The sequence below is a fragment of the Larimichthys crocea genome, chromosome XVII (assembly GCF_000972845.2).
Source record: "Larimichthys crocea isolate SSNF chromosome XVII, L_crocea_2.0, whole genome shotgun sequence".
Classification (NCBI taxonomy): Eukaryota; Metazoa; Chordata; class Actinopteri; family Sciaenidae; genus Larimichthys; species Larimichthys crocea.
In genome coordinates, this window is record NC_040027.1 from 13,637,343 (window position 1) to 13,653,098 (window position 15,756).

The window sequence follows — 15,756 nt, forward strand, 5'->3', positions numbered from 1 at the left end:
CACTTGAACCGAGGGTCTAAGGACAGAGGGTGTCACTCCCTGTACAGATTGTAAAGCCCTCTGAGGCAAATGTACTTTGTGACTTTGGGCTATACAAATAAAATTGATTTGATGATGAAGCCTGACAGGAGTTATAAATATATAAATTATCATTAACCATTTTTATTGACCAGTCTCAGCAATATCTCCTCATATATCCGTTTTCTAAGCTTCCAATATGTCTGATGTTGATTCAGGATGATTTGCAACCAATGTGTTTTAATATTTAGATTTTTAACTGCAGAATTTGTCTGACATACTAATTAAAAAAAAAGCAGACTCGCAATCCTCCATATTTTTTTATTTTTTTTTTACCAAAGAGCCAAAATTAGCTACAGTTGAAAGGAAGTGACTCATTTCAAAACATCACTGGGAAATTTATCACAAATCCTAAAAATACTTCTTGTTTTTTTTTTTTTTGTATTTCAGGTCTATTGTGGCTTACCAGCCCAGCGGTGCAAACACCCACATGTTTGATGCCTCTGCCTTTTTCAAGTCGGTCGGGGTTTTCCTCGGTATTTTCAGCGGTTCCTTTGTGATGGGTGCAGCCACAGGAGTCGTAACTGCTCTCATATCCTCTCTTCTTTGAAATGAAAGTACAAATGTGAAGTCAGTCTAATGTCTTTTGGGATTGTAGGTGGCTTTTATAGTTGTGTCTTTAACTCGACTCCCACGTTACCAAGTTCACCAAGCTGCACTGTTTCCCGCTGCTGGAGACGGCGCTCTTCTTCCTGATGTCCTGGAGCACCTTCCTGCTGGCCGAAGCCTGCGGGTTCACAGGTGAGCTGGATCAGGGGGTTTCTATCAGGATGTAGTTGCAAGTGGGGAAGTGGGTACTAGATAGCTGTGGTCGGGTTGGTACAAGAAGCTTGTATATTCAGCGTCTGTCAGTATCTGACTTCTGTCTGACTTAAATTCATGAAATTACTGATGATTCTCAGTGAGCCTGAAGGAAGTCTGGTTACTTTTGACTTTCCTGTCACTTCTAGTTATGAATTAAAGACCTTGGAGAGGCTATTCAGATGCAAAAAATAACCAAAAAAGTGAAGGTTTGATCGGCACAACTTTATTTACCTATTGGATTATTTATTCATGTGTTGCCATCTTTTTTGATCTGTAACAAATTAACAATTTTTGCGCATCTAAATGTTTCTGAAAAGCCGTCGTGAAGCTCAGAGTGTGATGGCTCTGGCCATGTGAATCATGGGTGGAGCTCACCTCTAACAGCACCTACCTGTTTATTCAAAGCAGCCACACCATGCAAAATTCAGACTCAGTACATGAATGGGGAAATTAGCTATAGAGACCAAAACTGTTTTTTGTACCAGGCTGTAAACATGTTTATTTCTGCTGTGAAGTTGGACATTTGAACATGGGGACTTATGGAGACTGACTCGTTCTGTAGCCAGCCTCACCCTCTCCTTCCTGGCATGATGGAGAATCTACAGTAGCTGCAAAACGCACAAAAAACATGAAAGACTCTTTCTGGATCACCTGTAGTTTGTAGAAATATGATGGCTCACTCACAACTTCAGTAGATACAAAAGGCTCATTCTACACTAATTAAACAGTTATGAATATTTTGTATAATCTGTGTAATATTCTGTAAACGGAGGACTACGAAGCTCATGTTTGGCTCTGACGTTCCAGTGTTAAGAGCGTTTCTTTGTGTTGTCTTGCAGGTGTCGTGGCCGTGCTGTTCTGTGGCATCACGCAGGCTCACTACACCTACAACAACCTCTCTGAAGAGTCCACAAAACGCACCAAGCAGGTACCCGACCCCTTCCTGCACGCGCAGCCTCGTTCGCTTTAAACTGTTTTGAACCCCCTGACTGTACGAACAGGGTACTCGGCCCCCACGGGTGCCAGATGGCTCAATGATCAGCCTGCTGTGACCTTAATCGTTGCGCTGTCTGAGGACATCTCTCCTGACACGACTGTTTAGTTTCCCAGAGGGGGGGTTCAGTCTTGAGGACGGGGTACAGATTAGCACGTGGACAACGTGGCAGCGTGTTCCCTCAGGCTCTTGTTACTTTCAAAGAAAGCTACACATGCTACTTTTTCATGTGTTTGTCCTCGTACTCTAAACATAGCTGCAGTCAGATCTGGGAGAAAGAAGAAAAACGACTATGAAAGCTGGATTTTGAGAGAACAAATGAGCTCAGAGCTTCAGTGCAGTTTTGCAAACTTTATATCCAACTTGCTCAAATTTAAGAGTCTTTCTGTACATTTCTGCTCGTATTCTTGCTGCATATTCGTACATTTATGAACTGAATTCATGATGAATGTTTTTATTTTCCACGCAGCTCTTTGAGGTCCTTCACTTCTTGGCTGAGAATTTCATCTTCTCCTACATGGGTTTGGCTCTGTTCACCTTCCAGAATCACATTTTCAGCCCCATCTTCATCATCGGGGCTTTTGTATCCTACAACAAACGTTTGTTTTCATTTGAGACTCACAGAATTAAAATGTTTCTGCAGCTTTAGATCTGGGTCATAGTTAAAGTCCCCCTGTGGAGGGTTTTTGTGCTATTTAAAACACAATCGGTTTATTATGAGAAAGATTTAGCTGACTCACTGTGAGGTTCACTTTTATGTTTTGATTTAATCAGGACACCCCGTCACTCAATCTCTCCAACATTAAACTGTTGGGTTAAAGACTTCCTGACCTGCCTGTCAGATTGCCATATTCATCGGAAGAGCTTTCAACATTTACCCGCTGTCCTTCCTCCTCAACCTCGGCAGAAGGCACAAGATCAAGGGAAACTTCCAGCACATGATGATGTTTGCAGGTATGGAAAAGACACCTTTGTCTTCATCATGTCAGGCTAAATGTGATTTAGGGCTGTGATAAAGAGAATCTTCTGGACCGTGAGACAAGCAATCGAATGTACACAACAAACAACAAATCAGCACTGAGGAGAGCGCCGACAAAGATACAGCCTTAATATACGTTTGGAAAACTCTTCACATTTCTCTGAACCTCCTCTGATCCGGTTTTAGGATCTCCTTCTGAACCTGATCCGTGACTCATCCTGAGACTTCAGTTTTGGGCCTCCGACAAGATTTCTACACTCGATTAATTTTCTAATTTAGTTCTTACTTAATAGTTTAATTCAGTGTTTCTCAAACTTCTTTTTACACCGTGTACAACCTCAGAAGATATTTGTTTCTCCAAGTACCACTACTTTGACAGACGTTAAAATCCAGCGATGTAGGCCGACCCCCTTAAACTACAGAGAGTTTACGCAGGAGGCAGGTTTATTCCTATTAAGAGGACTAATTATTTTTCCCTGGACGGGTTCAAGAACCAGAGCTAATTAGATAGAAGAGTGTTATTCCCATAGAAGCAGAGTTTTTGAACCTCTGCTTTCATATCCTGCTGTCACACTTTAGCTAATAATTAATCATAGATGTATATGCGTCATGCAAAATACAAAACATGTTAATTGTGTAGTTTCTTGATGGTATAATAGTAGTAGTATAATTAATTTAATTTAATAAAAGGTGTTTCAGAGATTCCTCCACGTACCACTGGAGAGAGGTAGCGTACCATCAGTGGTACACATACCATAGATTAGAACCACTAGTTTAAAGGTGGCGTGTGTAAGATGTAGGTGGATTTATTGGATTTATGGATTAAACTAGTCATCGTTTTCATTTGTGTATGAAACCTTACCCTAGAAATAGCCGTCAGTTTTGTACCACTTTATGTACTCCTTCTAGCTTGGGAAGGGTGAGGGGAGTTTTAGTTGGTTGCAATCGGCAAGTTCACCACTTGATGCCACTAAATCCTACAACCTGGACCTTTTTTTTTAATGTATAAAATATGAAACAATACCATATCATATGATCATAATATCGCAGAAGCCTGAAGGTAATGTCTCCAATTTGCTCGATTAGTCTCAATAACACCGTAAAGACTTTTAGTTTCCTGCTGTATAACAAAAGGATACAATAAAAATTTTGTAAATTTTACTAATCCATTAACTGACTAATTGTGATCCTCTCCAGGCCTGCGTGGGGCGATGGCGTTCGCCCTGGCCATCCGAGACACGGCCACCTACGCCCGACAGATGATGTTCACGACCACGCTGCTCATCGTCTTCTTCACTGTCTGGGTGTTCGGCGGCGGGACGACACCCATGCTGTCGTGGCTACACATCAGGTGACGTAACAGTACTTTTCAGAATGTGTTTGTATAAATCTGCGGCTAAAAACAACAAAAACTCTTCCAGTTATGAAGGAAAATATTTAGAAATAGTTCCAGTCCTCTCTGGAATTGATTTCTCAAAAGGTAAAAATTGTGATAAATGATCAAGAAATGTCTGTTTTGAACTTAAATCTAAAATTGTGAATGGCCCCTGCAATGTCCAATTTATTTTAAGGGCTTTAGAGTGAGCGCCCTGCAAAGCATCTGCATCTATCAGCTCATAGTCGTCCTCCAGCCTCTGTCCTGGCACTTCTTCGCCACTTCCTGGTATTTTTCCTCTCGTTGGCTTCTTCAGTACGCACTTCCCAGGGCGCTGTGAACTCGAGGATCATCAGTAGTTTTGTCACCTCGGTGATGATGATCACATCTGGCTGAAGTGATGTTTCTCCTGCGTGCTATGGAAACTTCAGCTGCTTGTCCAGATCGAGGAGGACGGTTTTTGTTTTTGGTTGTGGGTCAGGGTTTCTGTCCAGCTTTGACAAAGGTAATAGACTTCTTTTGGAGCTGGTGTTGGGTGGTGTCATGGCATTGGCATCAACAATGGTGGCCTTCGGGCAACTTATGAGGAGATGTTCATCCAGAGGAGGCAGGGCGGTGTCTTGTACAGACAAAACATGTTGTTATTTTTAGGATGAAGTAATCCGCCTTAAAATTAAGGCATTACAACCTTTCTGTCTGCTAGTTTACCCTCAATTATCTCACTGTAGTGCATCTGTAGTCACTGCTCTCTGTCTTTGTAGGGCCACCAATCAGCCATAACATTATGACCACCTGCCTAACATTGTGTAGGTCCCCCTTTTGTCACTAAAACAGCCCTGAACCTCTTAGGCACAGACTCTGCTAGACCTCTAAAAATAGGTGTGTTCTTCACACGGCCTTCAATCCCCACATGCATCAATGAGCCTTGGTCTTCCATGACCCTGTCAGTCCTGTCAGTGCTTTTCTTTCCTTGGACCACTTTTGATAGGTCCACCCCACGAGAGCTGCAGTTTTGGAGATGCTCTAACCCTGCCCTGTTTAGTTATCACAGTTTGGTCCTTGTCAACGTCGCTCGATTCCTGATGCTTGGCCCATTTTTCCTGCTTCCAACATCAACTTTGAGGACGAATGGTGATTTTGTCCAGAAGATGGTGCTAGAGTTCTCCTCTGCTGCCGGCGTTCCATCTCTTATGTTCATGTATCGAGAGTTTTCAAGTCACTTTTTGAGACTTTTTGATGTTATCCATTCTGTGACGAAACTCGGACTTGCTCAAATCAAGATCTTTCCTGTTTATCAGACAACAAGCTGCCCCAAATTCGAGATGTTATCATCGGTCGGGGGTTGCTGCTTTTAGTGCTTTGCTTGGTGTGTCTGTTTTGGAGCTCAGCCTCATTTATTTTTGTCAGACCATGATGCACTGGGAGCTTGTATTTGTCATGACAAAGCGGATTACGGGCCCGGGTGATGTGTGTGTGTGTGTGTGACAGCTGCAGAGGCGGCCTGAACTGAGTGAACAGGCTCTGTTTAATATGAGCAATGATCCTCCTTGGACTGAGCAGGAACTATTGTGTTTGGTGGGTTTTTTTTGTGTTTTTTTTTTTTTTTTAAGAGCACTGCCAAAATGAACCCATCGCCATGGTAACTGGGACATGTGGTGCATGGCAGGCGGATATCAGCCGCGCTTCGTGATCCTTGTATCATCCTCATCCTTGTGTATGTGCATAAATTTACACATTTTTACTCTTTACGGGGACGAAACATTCAAGGCCTTCAATTTGTAAAATGTTATTTACTGTCTGGATGACGAGCAAGATGTGAAGGAGCACTGGTGCTGCTGCTGCTGCGACAGTAAACGTCTGGTGTGAGAGGAGATGCTGCTGCTTTCTGTTATCGGGTTTTGATGGATGGTTTGTGAGCAGGGAGGCGTGCAGCTTATCACAGAGTCCCAGCAGTGCAGCCATCGAGGGAGAGATGGAGCCCATGTGTCATCATGCTGAGGCTGAGAAGAGATACTAATCTGTCAACTCCAATGCTGAACATTTTCAGTATATACAATACAGTCAAAAGTTTGGACCTGCCTTCTCATTCCATGTTTTTTCTTTATTTTTTATTACTTTCTACATTGTAGATTAACAGTGAAGACATCAAAACTATAAAATAACACATCTTCCTTCAGTCAGCTTCATGTGGTCGTCACCTGACATGGTTTTCCAGCAGTGTTGAAGTTGTTCCTACATATGATGAACACTTGCTGGAAGCTTTTCCTTCACTCTGCAGTCCGACTCATCCCTCAAACATTTCAACTGCCTTGAATTTTGAATAAATTGCACAACAGTGTCGCCATGGGAACCACACATGTAGATATCACAATATAAAAAGATATAACAATAATGAAAATAAAGAAAAAACATCGAATGAGAAGGTGTGCCCAGACATTTGACTGGTGTTGTATATTAACGTAGACTTTAATGACCCCACACTGGGGAAATTCACCGCTTACAGCAGCTCACAATGAACTAAAATACTTGTTGCACCCTCGTGGTTCAACTAGAGTTCGAGTTTTTCCTGCAGCAACCTGACTCCGACTCCAGCTTATGGTCCACAGATGTGCACTAATGTGATCCACGTTATATAACAGGCATTTAGCGGAAAGCTTTGTTACTAGCTCAGGTAAAATTTTAGTAAGACGAGCATTGATAAACCATAAAAAGGTACATTTTGGGGGAAAAATTGAAAGTGTATTTGGATCTAAATATTATAATGAATTGATTTTAAATGAGCAGAAACACTTGAAATAAATAAAATACTAAAAGAAACTGAAGTGAATTACCAATAAAGAAGTAACAGTCAAAATACAGTTGGTGAAACAAGTTGGAATAGCAGCACTGCATGAAGTTGAAGCGTTTAATTAAATTTTGATGTGAAAAGACTGAAGGGAACTGATAATCCAGCTGCGGTTCAACCACTGAGAGGGAATAAAAGTAAAAGAGATGACCGCAGTTGAACTGTAGTTGACATCCGAGCTGAAAGTAGTTGAATTGTCATTATCATCCTGTTTTTTTTTATTTTTATCTTTTACATGTAGGCCTGAACATCTACTCAACCTCTTTGCCAAACCAGAGGATTAGCGCACGTCCCCAAAACAGAGGGACTGTTGCCAATTACTATTTTTAAAACACTGAGCGGTCACTGTTATCTGCTTAAACTCTCATTCATGCCTCATCGTCCATTAAACTAAACACTGATTGTGAAATGCCATTTGGAAAGCTCAGAATGACGTAGATGATGCTTTAATCTGATGTGTAAAAATGTAGAAACGCTGCACTGTGATGACTGGGAGTATTTGAAACATGATGTGGTTATTCTAATACACACAATAACAATAAATATATCACCTGATACTTACACTTCAGTGTGCTCGATACTGACAGCTTTGGGGACACCGAAGCTTTACAGGAAGAGCATCGTCGGCTTGGAAAGTGGGCGTACTTCAGGTGCTGTATCTAGATGTGTACAAACATTTTGACTGGTGTTGGGGAAAGTTTGCAATTTTCCATTTCATGATTTCACTTCTGTTTTTCTGATGAATGGTGGAACAATGGGTACTTTTTAAAAGGGGCATGGGAACATTTTAAAAACAGATTTGATTCTTGAGGAGCAATATTTAAACTCAGCTCTGGTGGAGGTGCTTTGTTTGCTTTCGTGCTACTTGCTGCTGCTGCTGCTCGAGGAGCGATCAGCTGGTTTATTCAAGGCTTTCTCTGCATGGTGTGAAAACCCGAGTGTGTTTCTTTGTCGTCTCTCTGCGGACTGTCCGCCAGACTCTCACACCGTGGTGTGGGGGGAAGAAAAATACAGATCACCCAGAAGCAGCTCTGACAGATATGTGTGTACTAATCTGAAGCGTGTGCAAAAGAGGAAGGTAAGAAAGTAACAGAGTGCTTGTGTCATGACATGGAGAGGAACCCTGTAAAAACATTATTGTGAGGAACTATTTGATGGATTTAAGGAGAAGAGGGTTAAGCTTGTGCAATTAAGTCAGGGGAACACACTCTTATGGGTGTGAGGTCTGTAATGTTTCTTATCACAGGAAGCATATGCTCATTGTTGCATATGCTCTTCGGTGGGGCCCCTTTGCATGCTCGTCCTAATCTCTTACAGATCCTTCCTGATGTTGCACAAGTAAGCCCTTAGTTTGCACCTCCTTTTTGTTTTCGCAGGTTCATCAACCTCAAACTCTCCTCTCACCTCCTCCTGCGAGACTGTGTATAGTCGATTGAGGAGAAAGTCCTAAAAAAAGCACTCGCATGGCCTGCTCTTTCTAAAACAGTTTTAAGGTGGAAACCAGAAAGAAAAATGACATTACTCGCTCCGCTCCACTCAGAGTGGATGTTTCCTCTGTGTGGCTGTCATGGAAAAGTCTAAAGATAACCACCACCGCACATTAGTGTTCACCTTCGAGTGTACAGTGTCAAGTTGTAGTTACAGACCTAACCGTGAAAGGCTACACATCTCTTGCTCTGGCCTCCGTCCACAAGGATTAGTCTCCACTGCTCCAGAGCTTATGAGAATTAAAAGTGCCCCCTTTTAAAATCTGTTTGTGTTCAGTTTAATCCTACTCTGTTGGTAAGAGACACGACGGGGGAAATTATTTATGTCCAGCCAAGTATGAGCTGCTGTAGATTTAAAGGAAGTGTTCGACATTTTATTTCTGTAGTTGTGTGATTGTATCCGGTTTAGAAATAGGTCGGTGCATAACCCCCGCCACGAAATGTGTTTTTATTTTTTTAGTTTGTTTCCCTTTGTTAGGCAGATTTTGTTACTTCTGCACTGTTTCCAGTCTTTGTGCCAAACTAAACTAACTGCAGCTTCATGTTTAATTTCTGCTGGATTATTTAACCAAACTAAAATGTTACAATCTACTTTAGCTCAGAAATCACTTTTTTGTTACTGACAGTTAAAAATATTTGTATACTTTGCAGTTTTAATGTCATTTTGTAGCAATAACAACACATTTATGACAGTTTTCATGTAAAACTTGAGCTTGGGTCCATATTTTAGTTTGGCCAACAGCAATATAAAAACTGATGGGTCGATTTTGACTTCTCTGTGTAGTTTTAGTTAAATCTGGTTTGGCTTATGAAGAAAAATCTGAAAACACATCATGCGATTGATGTTCGAAGATAAGCACAGTCATCTTGTGCCCTAAAAAGTTTCTCTGCTGAGGGCGTTAAGCTGTGCCTTGACAGTGACTTTCTTGAGCATAAGTGCAAACTTTGTGCTTGTCGCAGGGGTTGTGGTTTTGTGTTTAAGGTCACAAGCCAAGAATCTTTTTAGCTCTGCCACATGCCTTCATGTGGTTAAGGCAGACTTCGAAGCATCTTTCTTCCTCTTGCTGTTTTTCTGTGACAGTGGTCGCGTTGGGTGCCAGTTGTCAGACGTTTTTCAGCCCCTGAAAGATGAAGTGATCGACACGTTGATGCATTTCCTTTCTGTCAGCTGCAAAGAGAGCGGATCTGCAGGTGCAAAAGATGCATGTTATTTCCGTGTCAACAAAAGCATGTAACCTTCAAACTGCAACAGGAAATAAGGAAGTAGATCAAAGGTCAAAAGTAAGGGGCTGACAGATACTGCTAATTGGCATTTAACCTAAATATCCCCTTTTTTTGTTTTTGTTTGTTTTTTTACATTTTCACAGGTTGTTAATGTTTTCTTCTTTCTTCCTGTTTGTTTTTTAGGGTTGGCGTGGACCCGGATCAAGACCAGCAGCCATGTGGAGACAGCTTCCAGGTCTTACAGGGGGTGAGGATCTCACTGAGAACTTCATGTACTATGAAGGTTTCTGCTTCTGCAATTTTATGTCGACGCAGAGCGGAGTCAGCACATCCGAAGACACGCAAATAGCTCGGTTTGTCGATAGAAATGGAGACGAAGCTGCTGAATGAGACAGTGAAAGGAGAAGAGCGACTTTAGATGTGTGTGTGTGTGTGTGTGTGTGTGTGTGTGTGTGTAATATGATTTAAGTCAGTCATTTTTCACTTAAGATGATGAATCTAATTTGTCGAGCTGCGTCACACCTCAGGGAGGGAGGGAGTGCAGGTCACCATGGAGCCAGCGTGGTGATGTTGGTAGTTACACTGATGTCTCACAGATTCAGGTGCAGGCTTTCAGGATGAACCTCATATGTGTGATTTTTAGATGCATTTTCATAGATTTTTTTTAAGATGACAAACAAATATAAATTCAACCTCAAGTTTCTGACTGTTATCGGACCACTGGAGCGAGAAAACATGGCAGCAGCAGGCCTCATTGCCACCCCGTGCTTGTTTACAGGCAGTCCAATTGGATAATTTCTTTTATTGGTCTCTTTCCACACACACACACACTGGGGTGTGTGAGTCCCTGAGGTGCTACAGTGTGAACCCTTTTTCACAGCAGCTGTTTTGGCATTAAACAGTAGGATCAACACAGCTGTTTCCAATGATACTAATTAAGGTTCAGTTCCATTTAGTGCAGCAGAGAGACTTTTCCAGTGAGCCAACACGCAGCACAGCAGCACCCTGACTCTGTTTGACCCGAATGGAGCTGAACTGGAACTGCTTAATTGGTATCATTGGTTACACCTGTGTGTACCGACTATTTTTATCTGAAAATGGCTGCACACATGACGCCGCTCTCTCCTGGGCCGTCCTCACACCTCTTCATCTCCTGCCTCTGAATTAATTAAATAAACAGATCATTAATACAAACTGTACATGCTCAGATTATCAGTCCAGGACCGACTTCATTTAGTAATAACGTAACCAAACATGAACTTATGCATTCACTCATAATACCCAACATAATGTGGAAACGATGTACAACACAACAACATGCAGAAAGCGTTCATGAGTCTGTTGTGTCAGTGCATGCGGCTGCTCATATGATCAACACGTGTTGTCATATATTTCAAAATAAGAGACATTTTACTTCAGTTACCAAAACTGAGTTTGAGGAACCAAATTAGCTGGATGAGAAACACCAGGATCATCAGCCTGATACAAGATTTTTTTAAACATAACAATTATACAGTAAACTTATTACAACACCAAGGACAAAGAAAGACAAGACACTTTTGTGTAAATAAATAAAAAGTAAACCACAAAGAAAGAAATGGCTTATGAAAGAGGAACCGAAATAACAAATTACATAGTGACATGGCAACTATAGATCTGAGTTTGCATGCACATACAGATGAGTATCAACGATAAAGGAAAAAAAAAACATGTTTTTACTACAAGCAAATGAGAGAGAAACATTTGGGGACAGTCCGGGTCTGTTTACATAGGCAAATAATTGCTCCCAGATTTTCATAAAAGTAACAGAAGTTGGCCTCAGCACACACAATTATTTCCATGTTGACAAAGGAGAAAATTTCTTTTACTCACAGCTAGTGTGTAGGTGGAGCGGAAGGTTTCCACTTAAGAGGAAATCAGGCATCTAGCTTGTTCTTATGATTTGATATTGCACATGGTGTGATAGAGACCGAGGTCATTTTGTAAAACTGAATTGAAGATTTCTAACCACGTGGCAGTAGCTCAGTCTGTACGGATTGGACTTGGGAACCGGAGGTGTGTGTTTGTGTGTGTGTGAGACAACTGAAAGTGAAAAAAGAATTTTGTGGGATCAGTAAAGTGTCTCTGCTATTCTAAAGATTATGCAAAGAAGGGCACGTCTAAAGCAAAATATGCAGCTGTATACTGATGACGTCTGTCACAAACAAGATTAATATCCTCAAATATTTTAGATAATCTGACCTTAGTTACGTGATAGTGGTGGAGAATCAAACATTGTAGCAACCTGTGCCGTTGGCAGATATGGAGGAAGAGTGGAACCCATACATCATCTGCAATTTCACGCTGTAAATCATCCTCCCATACTGCAAATAGTTTGAACTGAGGCTGGATCTATAGAGTGAATACAAAAGCAGAGATCATTCCCTTCATGGTGGGTTAAAAAGGGGAAATTAGGAAAGCTAGAGTAAGCACTTCTAACAAAACTGAGAACCTGAAGAAGTTATTTTCAGGAAGGGCAAACTTCTCTGAGAGTTGTTGGAAAGAAGAAGTTGACGGCAAATCTTAATTTCATTTCTTTCTGTGTGTTTCACCAGGATGGCTCCCAGGCTGAAGGACAGAGTAAAACCAAACAGGAGAGTGCGTGGCTGTTCAGACTGTGGTACACCTTCGATCACAAGTATCCTTTCTGTGACCGGCTTTACAGAACCAAAGATCACAAAGTCAACAACCTTTCCAGTCAGATGATTGTCCAACACCTGTTTTTATCCTCTGTACATCAAAGTCACAATCAGCGTCTTTATTGACTCATCTTGGGATATGTGATCGCAGTAACGCACACACAAGTGTTTGTTGTCCCTGATTACCCCGCCTTTGAAAGCATACTGAAGGAAAATGTGTCTAGCAGCTCAGCCTCCCATTTCCTCCCTCCTGCGACCTCTGCTCAACAACCGCCTCCCCAGGTGGTTGATTGTGTCGCTGCTTTTAAGCGGAGCAGCTGTGTTTTACAGCCGAGACTTTCTCCCTGGTGACACGTGCTAGACGGAGCTGAAACAAACAGGGTGGATTGTCTCACGTCCCAGTACTGCGGAGGCTGAAGTAAACATAGATGATGCTGGTGCAGAGGTGACTTTTTGTTCCTTCACTTCTGGGAAGTGAACAGTTCAGTTTGATTGCTGTTCAAACATATCCAATTCCCTGTTAAACTGGTCAGGTCAATGCTCCCCTTTGAGGAAACATGCAATCTACTCTCTGTTGGAACACACATAGTACCAAGTCAAAGGGGGTTTAGGGGTCACTGTAATGTTGCAAAGCACCTCCACACCATCACACATGCTCCATGCTTCAGGGTGGGAACCACACATATAGAAACCATCCACTCCATTCCTTGTGTTTCTTGGACCAAACAATATAATCATGAAGGTCTGATTCACGCAGTCTCCTCTGAACAGTTGACATTAAGATGTGTCTTGAACTCTGTGAAACTGGGCTCTCAGTTTCCAGTTTCATCATAACGTTTGATGTTTTTTTTTTTTGTGTGACTGCACACGATGATACATTATAAAGTCCTTGATGTTTTCTGGACTGATTGACCTTCATGTCTTAAAGTGATGTTAATCAGTCCTTCATGGTTGAATTGAAACCACAACTGAGGGAGACCAAGAAGAAGAGAACTGCTTGGACCTAGAAACACAAAGAATCAACATCAGACCAGTGGAAATTTGGACTGGTCTGAGATTTAGTAAAGGCGAATGGATATCTGCATGTGTGGTTCCCACTCTGAAGCATGAAAGAGGAGGTATGATGGTGTGGAGGTTCTTTGCTGGTGCTGGCAGACTCCAGTTGTATGACTTTACAGAGAATCATTGGGAAGATCTGTGATTTTTGGTTCAGATCACTTGAGAGAATGTGAACAGATGGTATCTACATGTGTGGTTCCCACCATGAAGCATGGAGAAGGAGGTGTGACGGTGTGGAGGTTCTTTACTGGTGACACTGGCAATTTGGCCTCCCCGATCACCTGACACTGACCCCAATTAAGATAGTTGGACAGCAAAGTGAAGGCAAAGCAGCCAACAAGTGCTCAGCATCTCTGGGAACTCCTTCAAGATTGTTAGAAAACCTTTCCAGGTGACAACCTCATGAAGCTGATGAAACATCTGCAGTATTCTTGATATTCTCTCAGTGAGTAGATACATGTTTCCTCACAGGGGAGCAACGATCTGACCAGTTTAACGAGGAATTGGGTTTTTCCCCCCTAGTGCGACACAGCCTAGGGGGAAAAAAGAAAGAGGCCAGCTCGTTGGCTCTCTGCTTGCCAAGCATCGCCAATGTTACTTTACCCTCAGCTGTTCACAGAATCCCATACAGATTTGGACTCCAAATATATCCTGCTGGCAAACATCCTCAATGTTATTAGGTCATAATTCATCATTTGAAATGTTTTTTTTATGGTTCAGGAAACGACTGTTTATCAAAGTAGACTGTTTTGTTTGAATAAGCATCTGCAAACCGTTTCAGCGGATAATTGGCTTCCACTGTCGAGATAAATTACTTTCCTGATGCTTTACAGACCAGTGTTAGCCTTTTGTTTTCGCTTCAAGAGCAACTGTTGGGTTGCCGGATTGAGGAAAATCCACTTCAGTCTGTTGCTGTGTCTTTAATTCTTCAGAAAGACCCAATAATAGACTGTTCAAACACTTCTGGAAGAAGGCTGCAAGACATCTGGCAACATTGGACTTGCCAAATTGTGGTAAATCTTTCACACCCTGTCTGTAGTTCTCAAGTGTAAATGATACATTCGACTTACTTCGCCCTTCAGGTCATTTTCCTTAATAACTGCCCAGTTACCTTAAGCCTATTCTGACACATAGCGGTCCACCTCTCACCTCCACTTTGCCTGCCTACTGTGGACCACTGGCGAGCTGTCTGACCAGCCCCCAGGCATATGAGGTGAGTGTCCACATGCACACAAAAAAAGCACAGTATGCATGCAACAAATACACAGTGACACTCTTACATAACCAGTAGTGTGAAAAATATCCATGTTCCCACTGTAGAAACAGTATAAAATCTATTCACTGCACATTGTCCTGTCAGAGGATTTAAATTTGGACATTTCTGGGCATGAAAATAAGAGTTGAGATATGAGGCTAGAGCTAGAGGAGTTAGAGAACAAAATCCTCCTACCAGCACCTTTTTAAAGCTCACTGATAAACAAACACGTTATATCATGTTTGTTTACAAAACCAATAATCAGAGTCAATTGTGTTACCCACTGTAAATTCTGTCCATACTGCCATATTTATATTTATATTGATAGTTCTGTTTATACTGTTCATTCCAATTCCAACATTGCCATATTTATACTATTTATATCTCCGGACTTGCCACTGTCTTTTCTATTCTCGGATCTTTTAGCTAGAATATATTTTTATATCTATATTTTTATGTTTGTTTTATATTTTTACATCTTCACTTATATTTTGTATTTTATGTTTAGTGCTGTTTGCACCGGGATGAGAGGGAAACGCAATTTCAATACTCTGTATGCTCTATACATATAGCAGTATTGATAATAAAGTTGACTTGACTTGACTTAGCCGGAGCAAGGCTAGCTGTTTCCCTCTATTTTCAGTCTTTATGCTAAGCTAAGCTATCTGTAGCTTCATATTTGGCATACACATTTGAGAGTAGTATCAATCTTTTCACCTAACTCAGCAAGAAAGTGAATAAATGCACTTTCCTACATGCAAAATTGAAAGAAAAAGTGAAAGAAAGCATTTCCCTACGTGTGAAACCTTTTCTAATCTTGCAACCATGTTGATTTATTCATTTATCTCTTGTTTCATGATAAATATGTGTCGATTTTAGGTTGCTCAAACCACACTTGACTTGAGAGTTTAATGTATTTGTATTCTTCTTTAAGAGTACGGGACAATTTTCTATAATCAATGAGCAACTTCTTTTCCC

The 15,756-nt window shown here is 41.4% G+C and overlaps 1 protein-coding gene across 2 annotated transcripts in view; it reads left to right on the top strand.

Moving 5' to 3' along the window:
* slc9a7 (solute carrier family 9 member 7) overlaps positions 1-15,756 on the top strand; it is a 29,649-nt gene that overhangs the window by 9,236 nt on the left and 4,657 nt on the right. The window contains exons 7-16 of one of the 2 annotated variants that reach the window (XM_019252972.2): positions 469-610; positions 714-819; positions 1,722-1,810; positions 2,346-2,459; positions 2,719-2,830; positions 4,053-4,206; positions 7,663-7,725; positions 9,970-10,033; positions 12,381-12,463; positions 14,631-14,736. In XM_019252972.2, the coding sequence (XP_019108517.1) occupies positions 469-610; positions 714-819; positions 1,722-1,810; positions 2,346-2,459; positions 2,719-2,830; positions 4,053-4,206; positions 7,663-7,725; positions 9,970-10,033; positions 12,381-12,463; positions 14,631-14,736 (1,033 nt within the window). The remainder of the gene's footprint in view (positions 1-468; positions 611-713; positions 820-1,721; positions 1,811-2,345; positions 2,460-2,718; positions 2,831-4,052; positions 4,207-7,662; positions 7,726-9,969; positions 10,034-12,380; positions 12,464-14,630; positions 14,737-15,756) is intronic. The other variant, XM_019252971.2, reaches the window with a different exon arrangement.